The sequence below is a fragment of the Ostrea edulis genome, chromosome 3 (assembly GCF_947568905.1).
Source record: "Ostrea edulis chromosome 3, xbOstEdul1.1, whole genome shotgun sequence".
Classification (NCBI taxonomy): Eukaryota; Metazoa; Mollusca; class Bivalvia; order Ostreida; family Ostreidae; genus Ostrea; species Ostrea edulis.
In genome coordinates, this window is record NC_079166.1 from 17,652,476 (window position 1) to 17,665,454 (window position 12,979).

General features: G+C 35.8%; 1 protein-coding gene across 4 annotated transcripts; it reads right to left on the reverse strand.

Annotated features, from left to right (window-relative positions):
* Positions 1 to 1,928: 1,928 nt before the first annotated feature.
* LOC125674478 (allograft inflammatory factor 1-like) lies at positions 1,929 to 8,220 on the reverse strand. Of its 4 annotated transcripts, none has more exons than XM_056160241.1 (7): positions 8,110 to 8,220; positions 6,770 to 6,907; positions 4,876 to 4,937; positions 3,363 to 3,429; positions 3,237 to 3,278; positions 2,972 to 3,134; positions 1,929 to 2,252 (listed from the first exon to the last, which is right to left on the reverse strand). In XM_056160241.1, the coding sequence occupies exons 2-7, from the start codon at positions 6,795 to 6,797 to the stop codon at positions 2,168 to 2,170; spliced, it is 447 nt and encodes a 148-aa protein (XP_056016216.1). In that variant the 5' UTR covers positions 6,798 to 6,907; positions 8,110 to 8,220; the 3' UTR covers positions 1,929 to 2,167. The 4 variants fall into 4 exon arrangements, with proteins under 4 accessions (XP_056016216.1, XP_056016219.1, XP_056016218.1 ...); XM_056160244.1 differs by having other exon boundaries at positions 7,814 to 8,196; XM_056160243.1 differs by lacking the exon at positions 8,110 to 8,220 and adding an exon at positions 6,997 to 7,066.
* Positions 8,221 to 12,979: the final 4,759 nt, after the last annotated feature.

The following is a 12,979-nucleotide window of genomic DNA, read 5'->3' on the forward strand; positions in this document are numbered from 1 at the left end:
CATGTCCATTAGGCCTTTATACATCATTACAGCATTAATATATAGACTTTTAATGAACTTCTTTAGTATTTGCATATTTGAAGATTTTAAAAAAAATCTGTTTTAAAACACATTTTTATTTCAACCTATAATATTAAATCTCTCTTAGAAACATATGCCTAGTGTTCACGTACTGCAGTTCTATTTTAAAGGACAGCAATTTTTTTCCTCAGTTGTGCTACTTATATTAAGGCTGTCCATTGGTGTGCCTAGAGCAGGGACGTTGCTTTCATGTTTTACAGATAGATTTTTCAGCAAAACCCGACTAAAATAGTGAAGCTGTCATAAATAAACACATCACATCATGTACTTGGAGTTGGCAAAATGAAAGGCAATCCAACTTCATCAGAAAATTATCGTCCCATTACTTTGTTAAGCTGTCTATGCAAGCTTTTCTCGTGTATTCTAAATAGCCATCTTGACGCTGACGCTGAAAAGTTGATTTCATTTAGGAAAACCAACCTGATTTTAGGAAAGATTATTCAACATTAGACAATGTTTTGACATAACACAATTTGTCACAAATTTTCATGAACATAAAAAGGGAAATATTTTGTGTATTTGAAGATTTTAAACAGGCCTTCAACACTGTGTGGAGAAAAACGGTCCTTGGAACAAGTTAGTATTGAATGGTATTAAATGGAAATGTTTTACTTATATAAAAATATATACATGCGGATAAAATCAATTATTAAGATGGTATCACTGATTTTGTCACATACAATGTTGGAGTAGGACAAGGAAATAATTTATGTCGCCCTTTGTTCTCATTTTACAGTAATGATCTTGGTATGTATTTACATGAGAAAGGAATAGCGATGTGATATTTTACTGTTTATATTCATTTGTACACAGACATTGGAATTATTCCTTATTGGGCCAAGTTATCGCCCAGCCACGAACACAAGGGCAAATTAAAAAACCCATGGTTTGAATGTATTCATAGAATTCTGAACATACTTGTATGTTTGGTATAACAAATTTAATGTGAATGAAAAATGGAAAACAAACGCTGTAAAGAAATATTAACTAAGGATAAATTTTTCAGACTTGATCAAGCGATGTTTTAGGTCTTCCGAAGGTACAGAATTTTTAAAACAAATTTTGGTCTGGAAACCTGTCTTGAAAATCTACCTTAGAAACTCAGCAGCATCTTTTTGAAATTTTGTACCACGAACCATCTCCTCCCAGTTGAGACTGAGCGATAGTTTAGTATACCACAAAACGAAAGATTGTGTTTTATGTAATGAAATAAAAATTGCAGATGAATACCATTTTGTATTAGAGTGCAGTATGCTGTCCAATATACGAGGGTGAGTCAATAGGTAACCAGAATACTCCATTTCCTATTGACCAAGGCGGTCACGATTGTCATACCTTGGTCCAACACATATTTTATACCTGGGTACAAAATTGCACGCGTATCGAGATATTGAATGTCAAACATGGCTAGTCATGTAAGGCATGATTTTCATTTAAAGTTGAGTACCGTGCTATAATTCGGTACTTGCATTTAAAAGGTAAAGCAGGCAGTGAAATACACGGCGAGTTAGCCGATGTTTATGGGTCTTCCACACCATCTTATGCTCAGGTTAAATTCTGGGTTGGGGAATTCAAGCACAGTAGAACGTCTTTAGAAGATGAAGCTAGGTCTGGACGCCGACTGGATGCCACCGCCGAAGAAATGTGTAAAAAAAGTTCGGAATCTGGTATACTCTGTTCGAATTCCCAGCCGTTAAAAAGACGTACCATATCTGATAAAGATTCATACGCGCATTATGTACAACCACAGCGTATTCATGAAGAAATATCATTACAATTTGTAGAGGTATATCAAAGGCAAAAACCTTGGAAATGTGAACATTTTTAAAATATAAAAAAAGAGATTCCCCCGTGATTGAAAATGACAATCATTTCCTATTTATTGATACATTTGTTCGCATTGTTCCAATTAAAATAAGCTTGCGTAATGATATATCAAGTGCACCATGCATTGTATTACCTATAAGGCGATCACATATTATATGGTGTACACAATAACAATATACTCTTCTAGGTAAAAATCATTGTACATTCACGATGGATAGAAATCAAATTAAAAGAGCTAATGTCTAAACACGCGACCCTTTTAAGGAAGACTGTCCAACGTCCGCTTTGGTGGGATCCCTGTTTTTACTTCCTCCGCATGACCCAGATGTTCGAAAAACAAAATTCTGAAAGAGAGTAGTAAAAGAACTAGTGTTACTACTAATATCCGAAAATCTAGCTGATCTGTCAACAGGCGTCGTACAACAATAGGCGGTGTGTATCATTAAATGGGGGAGGGCGCGGAAGAAACATTGGGAAATTGGCTTCTCAAAATCTCTTGACAAGCAAAAACCATAAAAGAAGGCTTCCCCGATATTGTTCAAAATCCTCATCCAGGGAAGGGGTGAGGTGGGGGGGGGGGGGGGGGGTCACCTACTTGGACTGCCTATGACTCAAAAACAAATTTTCTCAATAATTTCTTTTACCCAATCTTCATGTTCTTAATTTGTGGGGGTGGGTTGGACCTTCGAGTCTTTTACTGGTACATGTATATCTGATTCAGAATTTTCAAGCTGAAATACACACTACTATTAAAATAGTGGGTTGAGGCACTCACCCAATATAGAGTTGACATCATTACAAAATAACAAATAATGGTCATTGTCGAAAGAGCGCCCCCTCTGATTCTCATGCCTGCACACTTCTGTGTCAACAAAAAGGGGCATCTACGACATGGAATAATGAGAGAGAGAGAGAGAGAGAGAGAGAGAGAGAGAGAGAGAGAGAGAGAAAGAGAGAGAGAGAGTTTTCAGGTTCTAGTTCTACCATCCGCCGCAGTCAAAAAATGCATCGACAGCGTACGGTAGACAAATACTTCCGGTCAATCAGTAAACCCACTACGTACAGTTTCAGGATGGTGCTCTTGCCACCTAGCATCATCAGGACGAACTCATGGTAACTGATTGTCTCAGATCCGGTGGTGTCCACCTCTTTAATCATCTTCTGGATCTCCAGGTGAGTCTTAGCTTGTCCCAACTTCTCCATCATTCGCTTCATGGACATGATGTCTGAAACGAGTCGACAGCTCTCGTACAGTAACGCTGTTCAAGACTTACCGTGAACTGACGTACATCTGTTCCACTCTCCAAAATTTATTCTATAAGGATTACCTATTTCTAGATTCTGGTCCAAATCAAAGTCCATAAACTTTTCTGAAATAAAAATAAATTGTTGTGGTAATAAATGATAACATACAAGAGTCATCGTCCTTCACTCGGATCTGCTCGGGTACCTACCTTTATACTGTGCCAGCTTTTCTGCCAAGTTTTCAACTTCCGAGTATGTAGTGTCGGTCAGGAATTTCTGTTTAAGACAAGAGTAAAAATCAGAAACCAAAAGATTATATACACAGGTGATTGATATCACAGGGAATGAAGAAATCACGTTTGGTAAGAAGGGGTTATATTTGGGTTAATGTTAGTCAGAATCATTCATAAAACAATCAAAATATAAATTTTTATATCTGATGAATTTCGCCTCTTTCATCAATCGGAACCCTTCGCCCTTTAATCACATGATCTGACACAATCGGAACCCTTCGCCCTTTAATCATGTGATCTGACACAATCGGATCACATTCGTCCCTTTCCGGACTCGAACGTGGATCGAGCGCAAATATTGCATCAAATCAATACATTTTGTCGCTGAATGTGCGCATGTGGACGAGGTTAAAAGGTTAGAACCGAATCCCTGTATAATGTGTTATTTCTAAGATTAATATTCCCAACAGAATTGGTTGTTTGGTATCCTTCTATATAGTCTTATTCATTATAATTATCTATAATAAATAAACATATAAGGTAGATGTAAATGGTAATTGATAGTGGTAGAATACCTTAGATATGTATGATCAATAGACTGGGGGATCCAGATTTTTTTTAAAGGCGTTTTAGATATAACAGCTACACTTTATATATAATAGAATTAATAAATATATCATAATATAATTGATTTGATTATCTATATGCAATTGTTTGTATAATATCAATTTTTAAATACTTTACTGTTCTACTAATTTTTCTTAATTTTTGGCCACTAAAAGAGGGTGAGGGGTGGGGCCTGCCCCCTAGCTGGTACCTTCTAAATTCGCCACGGAAAAGACTTATTTACAATAAAAGACTGGACACTCGTACAGTATAACTATGACCGGAAGTTTCAGCGTCACAAGCAAACAGAAGTTAATGTGATTTTAACATCATACAAGGAGCTATTCTGAGCAGGAAAATAAATCGGTCATGGATACAATGTTTACCTGACGTGGAATTCTCCAACACGAAATAACAAGTGAAAAATTGTTGATTGATTTTGGTTCTTTCCTTTTTTTTTGTCTTTCTTACTTCCCCTTAATCACTCCCTATTTTTATTTTATTTTCCATTTTTCTTGGGGGGGGGGGGGGGGGTAGTTTATTATGCATATGAAGTATTCATACCCTATATAATTATCATCATTACACTTTGTATGATATATTATCTTTTTACTTTATACATATGCAAATATTATCAATGATCATAAACGTTGTAATCTCTCAGCTTATGCGGACAATACACGTACCTTGTACCTTTAAGGAGAAGGGCTATATATAGGCTCTGCCTGCTTCCTAATCCTATTATATTATACATTATGAAATACTGTTTAAATTGAAGTTAATGTGGCTTTAACACCATAAAGGAGCTATTCTGAGCATGAAAATAAATCGGTTATAAATACAACGTTTACATCCGGGGATCAATATTGCTCATACATCGTACCTCATTGATGTCAGCAAGTTTCTTGTCCAACATCTCCAAGCGTTCGCCATGCGCTTTTCCTCCTAAAGAGAGACCAAAAAAAGACAATTGAAAAGATGTGTATCATTCTGATGAATACGTAGAGGTGATGCGTAACAATTTTGTACCAATAACAAAAGCTACTAATAAAAGTCTTTACTTAGTAGGGACCAGTGGAGAATGTAAAAGGTTAGTACATATGATATATTGGACAAGGTCCCATCAAATGAACTCCCAATAAAGAAGTAATGAACTTCTCTAAACAAATACTGGATAACTATCGAACTTTCAGTTAGAGTAACCCAATCTAATCAAAATTAGATCTTCCATCCGCTACCCAGTTTTCGATACGTTGCGTGGAAGATTGGGGTAACCCGTGATGTGAATTATTTAGCTATAGTAATCCGTTATGTGAATTATTTATCTAGAGTAATCCGTTATGTGAATTATTTAGCTAGAGTAATCCGTTATGTGAATTATTTAGCTAGAGTAACCCGTTATGTGAATTATTTAGCTAGAATAATCCGTTATGTGAATTACTTAGCTAGAATAATCCGTAATGTGAATTACTTAGCTAGAATAATCCGTTATGTGAATTATTTAGCTAGAGTAATCCGTTATGTGAATTATTTATCTAGAGTAATCCGTTATGTGAATTATTTAGCTAGAGTAATCCGTTATGTGAATTATTTATCTAGAGTAATCCGTTATGTGAATTATTTAGTTAGAGTAACCCGTTATGTGAATTATTCAGCTAGAGTAACCCGTTATGTGAATTATTTAGCTAGAATAATCCGGATCCGTTATGTGAAGTTTAGGATTTAGCTAGAGTAATCCATGGTGTGGCTTGTAGGAATGAAGTTTATCTTCTTTATTTATCAGAGAAGTTTACTGAGCTGAATTTTCTATGATTTAAATGTGATATACATGTACATGTACTTCTACACGGAAATTGATGTGAAGATCGTGTGAAGATTATACATGTAAAGATCATATGACGCTTTATAATTTGCAGTTTAGTTTAAGGAATACTGGGTCTTGTTTAGGTTGATTAAGTTTGTATGATAGCACTGTAATTATCATCATATAAACCAAATAACAAAACACGAAACATCCCCAGCCATTTAAAGTCAAAATCTGTCTACTGGTCTGGAATTACCTAACAGTCACACATACCCATATAAAAATTGTTCTGGAAAAATATCTGCCTTGCAGAGTACTGTTCAATACAGATATTTCAAATTTTTTTAATAAGCATCTATTTTGATTTAAGTCTAAATCTGTTTCACGATTCTGTGTTCTGATTCTGCACCAAACAAACGCCACATGCGGACAGAATATATATCATGTATCATGTAGCTTGATTTTGAAGAATTTGTCTTACTGTCACATATCTAATGTTGAAACAAATAACTGATATTTCAGATCCACCCTGGTATTCGCTTTTTATAATATCAAATTCTAAGAACGTACTAAATGGTATTTCTTTTTAAAAAAAAAAATGCAAATGAACAGGACCGAACGACGGATAATCGGTACTTTGATTTCCTAGTCTTAGACGAAGCGAAATCACGGGACAGTGACATAATGATAATAAATATCTACAATGTATGTCCATCAGCAAATAATATGTAGTTCATTTCTGTTGACTTTCTTGTTAACTATACGTGTTATCATACATATGATGTATATCAAAATATTGGCCTGAACTAAACTTTAGTCTTTCCTTTTCAATTTGTAGGAAGAAAAAAGATGTATGATCAAATATTTGGAATCATTGCTCTCTCTTTTTTTTTTTTTATATATATACACAATACTACACTATCTTGTAAAGCAGTGGAGACTTGATGTAGATTTCTCAGTGTTAATTGCTTACCCTGATAATCCAGTTTTTTCTCTGCCATGTTTCCTTGTATCGCGGTATCTGTGAAATAAGCTGAGCGACATTCACGCGCGGATGTGAAATTAACAAGCTCCAAACTTCCTTGTTTTATTTTGGTTTCCGTTCCACAGTCTAATAACGGAAAATATAAAACAAACCATTAAAACATGTAGCCAGTATTCTTATATCACTAGATAATGGCCACTTGGATTTTGAATTACCAGCAGGAAATCGAGCTCGAGTGTTTGATACAAATGCATATATGGTCTATAATAAGAAACTGCATGTTGGTTTATGTAATACTAAATGTAAAGAGGTTTTGAACAACTCCTCAACACCATGTGACGGTCACATCTGAGCGTACGAGTTTATTGTTTCTCAATGTATTATTGATTGATATTATTATATTTACTGTACTCGCGTTTTCTGATAAATCATATGCTTTTTGTCATACAGAAATTACTTTACATACATGTAGATACATTGTAAATGGTAGATATCGAGGGTATGAATCGATTGGAGGATGCTTCTCCCCCATTTGTTTTTTGTTGTTGTTGTTGTTGTTGTTGTTTTTTGTTGGTTGGTTGGTTTTTTTTTTTTGGGGGGGGGGGGGGGGGGGGTTGCTGAAAGACGACAACACGACGTCTTACACGTGCGCTGTAATTTGCTATTCAGTATCGTGGTTTGTAATTGCATTTTAGCATAATATCATCATTGTGATGTCATCTGACACTTCTATTTGTTAATGAATTAGATTATTATGTAATTATTGACTAGAATGATTGATTTTAACATTGTTGAGTATAGAGTCACTATAGTATAGAGAACCGATAACACGAGATTTATTTCTCACCCCAGAACTACGAGATTTGTGTGTAAATTTTGTTTTTGGAAAGTTGTTTTTAAACGTAAAATCACGTGGGCTCGTCACACAAGAAATAGTACCGCTTGTGTTCAGTAATACATAGAACTCTCTCTCTCCTCTCTCTCTCTCTCTCTCTCTCTCTCTCTCTCTCTCTCTCTCTCAAAGAAACCAACCTGTATAACCGTATCCAAACGATATAATTCGTATCTAAGCGATATAATTGCCGGCGGCCTTACTGACGTTGTTTTTTCTCTCTATCCATTCTTTTAACAAATAAGTTTCGACCTTACACTACGAATGTACGAATAAGAAGGGAAAAAAATCTACACAGAAAAGAACGAAATTTTGATGCAAGGTTCTTGATCGATACGTTCCTCCACGGACTGACTGTTTCTATCACCCACGGGCAATGACCCCATAGAGCGAATATTTCATAAAACGATATAAACTTTCTAAAATGAAACCCTACCTCACTAGGTCAGGTTCCTATCACACATTCATGGCATGTTATAAAACTGTTAAAATGTTACATCAAGCTCCTAATCGTGGGGAAATGCAGACGCATTTATTATTCGTTTTGGGGTCAGATAACTTTCGTGCATGTGTGCGATAGTGAAAGAGATTTATTTGTTGTGTAATAGAATTATGTGTGCCCACAAACCAGAGAGATAAAGAAAGAGAGAAATTTATCTATCGTGTGTATAGAATTCTGTTTGCCCACAAACCAGAGAGAGAGAGAGAGAGAGAGAGAGAGAGAGAGAGAGAGAGAGAGAGAGATTTATCGTGTTAATGGAATTCTGTGTGCCCACAAACCAGAGAGAGAGAGAGAGAGAGAGAGAGAGAGAGAGAGAGTAAAACATGTAAAGTAAGGACAATGTAACATGATTCGATATTTAACCATCAGATCTGTGTTTTGAGGACAAAGGTGCAGTATGAAGACAAAAACTATGTTCTGATAAAGAATTGAACTAATTTTATTGGTCTTGTGTTCTCACAAAAGTATTGTGAGGCGTACGTCTTTAGTACCCCCCCCCCCCACACACACACCCACCCACCCACCCACCCACACACACAAGTGTACATATACATAAATACATTTATCATAAAATAAAGACCATACTTGCTGCATACAGAATGTATATAGATCGATCGATCGATCGATCTATCTATCTATCTATCCATCTATCTATCTCTCTCTCTCTCTATCTATCTATCTATCTATCTATCTATCTGAAAGGTGAAGATAACGAACAGTGATCAATCTCATAACTCCTATAAATGATACAAAATAGATAGTTGGGCAAACACAGACCCCTGGACACACCAGAGGTGGGATCAGATGCCTAGGAGGAGCAAGCATCTGTTGACCGGTCACACCCTCCGTGAGCCCTATATCTTGATCAGGTAAACGGAGTTATCCGTAGTTAAAATCAGTGTGCCAAGAACGACCTAACAATTGGTATGAAACACGTCAGACAGCATTTGACCCAATGATAGGTTGTATTGACGAACTAGATTGTTATAACGACCATAAAATTTATACATGTTCAAGACCGAGTGTAATGTCGATATCGACGACATCGACAATTAATGTCGTGTCGATATCGTTTCGATATCATCCATATGGAGTTTTTGTAATTGACTGAGATTTGTGAAATAATTAATATTGAAAATTTACCACAGACTAACTATCATGTCGATATCGACGATATCGGTAATATCAGTTCGATATCATATCGATATCGATAGTTGTATGGATTTTGTTGTTGAAGTCAATCATCATAAATGACGCTGGGTGCTTTGTTGATATCGTCGATATCGACAAAACTGTTCCGATATTGTATCGATATCGATCGTGTTTCGGGAATTTATTAAGAACTATGCCCGGGGTTCATGCAGATTTTTAGATTTAACTCCAAACAATGTATTCATCGACAATAAGGAAAACTTGGGCAATGCGATATTCTAATCATAAGCACAAGTTAGGGTTAGGGTCGTCGATATCGACAACAAGGGAATCTCAGTCAGTGTTAAATTTATAAACAGACAAACAACAATGAAGAAATATAGTTGGTAGAATGTCACAACAAAATCTTGAAACGGTAACGATTCGATATCGATACGATATCGACAGTAAGGGGAACTCATTTAGTGCAACATAGCGAAATTTATACACAAGCGTAAAGAAATGTAGCTAGGACAGTCATAACGAATTGTTTAACAATATTGATTCGATATCGATACGATATCATCGATGTCGTCGATATCAACAGCAAGGTAAAATAAGTACACAAATGATAATTTAATCGACCATATGCGCGACCCTATGCTATGTCGAAAAGAATATGAATATTTAGATAAACTGAGATGTCATCAAAGGTCATATAGGTTTGAATTACGGGAAAATGTTTGCAACGGATACGTCAGTAAATCTTATATAATCTGGCTACGTGCTATTGTATTCAATTCTATAACCATGCACCCGTCACACACAACGGAATCAGAGACTTCATGGCCAGGGCAGGGACTAATCTTGGGACGTGTAAAGGACTCAAGATCATTTATTCACTGTTTCTCTCAGTCATTGTTGATAATTTGAAAATATTCATTAAAATATAATTATCAAACTTCTAAAAATTCGCTACTCAGATATGTTATTCTTAGAATAATAAAAATTTTAAAAAAAGAATACAAAGCAGTGTGCCGTGTACTACACTGTACGTGTATGTTGAGTCCTCGTGTCTCTTCTTGAAATTCGCGAGTTTTCTAATCTATCATTGATAATGTAAAAACAAAATATATGTATATATGATTGCTTTCCGCTTGAACGGTATCAATTAAAGGATTGGCGATATTGAATAAATAATGATAAATGTCCCACAAAGCTGGAGATTAGCCCGAGACTGGGTCGATTCTACTACACCTGTACTTTGATCAGTAGCTTGTCGAGGACGGATTCCTTGAAAATATCGACAGCTAATTTAACTGCTCTTAATTTAATTACTGGGATTTTCCCCCGAGACACTATAATTTAACTTCTTGGTATTCAATCAAGGCTTATATTATGCCATGGGGTCACCCAGAGCGGAATGCACCAATTTTATTTGGGTAGATCTTCAAATGGAAGAGACGTTGCGTTGACAAACAGATGGTTTATTCTGATTTAAACCAATGTACAAAAAGTATAGAGAAAAACAAATACTACAGTATACAATACACAAAGTCAGTATCCAGAGTAGAACAAAGGGTATAGAGAAATACAAATACTACAGTATACAATACACACTGTCAGTATCCAGAGTAGAACAAAAGATATAGAGAAGTACAAATACTACAGTATACAATACACAAAGTCAGTATCCAGAGTAGAACAAAAGATATAGAGAAATACAAATACTACAGTATACAATACACAAAGTCAGTATCCAGAGTAGAACAAAAGATATAGAGAAATACAAATACTACAGTATACAATACACAAAGTCAGTATCCAGAGTATAACAAAAGATATAGAGAAATACAAATACTCCAGTATACAATACACAAAGTCAGTATCCAGAGTATAACAAAAGATATAGAGAAATACAAATACTCCAGTATACAATACACAAAGTCAGTATCCAGAGTATACACTAAGCGCACGGTACTGGTGTCACTTTACGTTACGCTTATAACGTCATAAATTGTGGCAAAATATAATCACGAAAGCAACGTCACATTTTAAACAAATTCATTATCTCCAAGCTGTGATATCATAACTAAAGCACATGCATGATTTAATGTTTAAAAATTGAAAATAAATCTGTGTACGTGTATAGTGTACATTCATAAAAATTATGAATTAGAAATACTCCAAAGTATACGTACTGTATTCATTTCACCGTGCCTACAACAGCAGGCATGTCGTATGAAATAAGGGTACCCGTTTCGGTAGGTTTCGTTTTGCTTCGGTAGATTTCGTTTCCTTTCGATTTCGTTTCGCCTTTTACAGGTAACCATCCCATGAAATAAGGCTTGCAATTCTTATGAATATGACCTCTGAGAAATTTGAACACAGTAAAAAAAAAAAATCAGTTTTGGGTTTTTCTAGGATATATATAGACTTGCTCAAGTCTCTATGTTTAATAATCATTGCTCTCTTTAATACTTTTTATTAATGCCAAACACGGAAGGGGGGAGGTTTTTTTTTTAAAAACTCCCGTACGTTTCTGTCATCGATTTACATCGATCACGCTCTAGTGGAAAAAAAAACCAACAACCAGCGCATAGAAAGTATATGTAGTTTTGCGCTTTATAAATGAATAATAATAATAACCACGGTGAGTTGAAGTGAGAGTTAAAAACTTCAAAATAATATTACATTTTAACGTTTTAATGTTCACTTTCATTTGTGAATAAACAGTAGAAAAGGTATACAGAGTGTTATTTATACTCGTATGTTTTACTTGCGAATCAGTTAGTTTCAATATATATCATATTTAGTTTTGAAGGGGTGGTCTCGTGAAAACCGTGTGACTTTAGATTTTTTTGTCAGATGTTGAACTTTTGATCTAATGATATTGTTATACATATGCGGAAATCTTGATTTGTATTCGATAATCTTGATATCTATATGCGGACGGAAATTTTGATTTATATGTGAGAAATCTTGATATTCATATGCGAATTTTTTTTATTTTACTCTACGAGAGAGAGAGAGAGAGAGAGAGAGAGAGAGGCTTCCTCTACTCCGCATGTGGGCGAAATATTCCAGGGGCAATCGCTCACACCCGCAAGAGATCACCTGGGTCCTAAATACAACAGTGAGGTTGTTCAACACGTCACTGATACTCTAACAAGATTTTGACATTCAATTCATTTAATATGTGACTTATGTATATATCTTTCATTCATTGGAAGGGGGGGGGGTACATAAGATCTAACACGCTATATATATCCACCGTTCTGGTGTCTGTGCTCACATCCACCTCCTAGGGAATGCTACAGGCTGGTGCATGTTGGAAACTGTAGGAGGGTCCACAGTTTGCTCTGTACTTGCTCTTTAAACCAGGTAGCACGCAGGAGACAGGTGAGATGCGCAGAAATCTCTTCCCCCTTAGAACGTGACCACCCGTTCAGGTCCAGGCACCTATGTCCATATAGGGCCCCCTGTGTTGCCCCTACGTTGGTAGTCAAACTGGCCGCCTCCCCAGTTCCCCACAAAAAATTGCACGCGACCCTTTCCGCCATATATGTAAATTTGCACCCTGTTTCTGATTACGATTGATAAATATTCAAATTTGTATCACTCTTGTTAATCCAGCTAGCTAAGCAGCCTATGGGGGATTACAGGGCAGCCA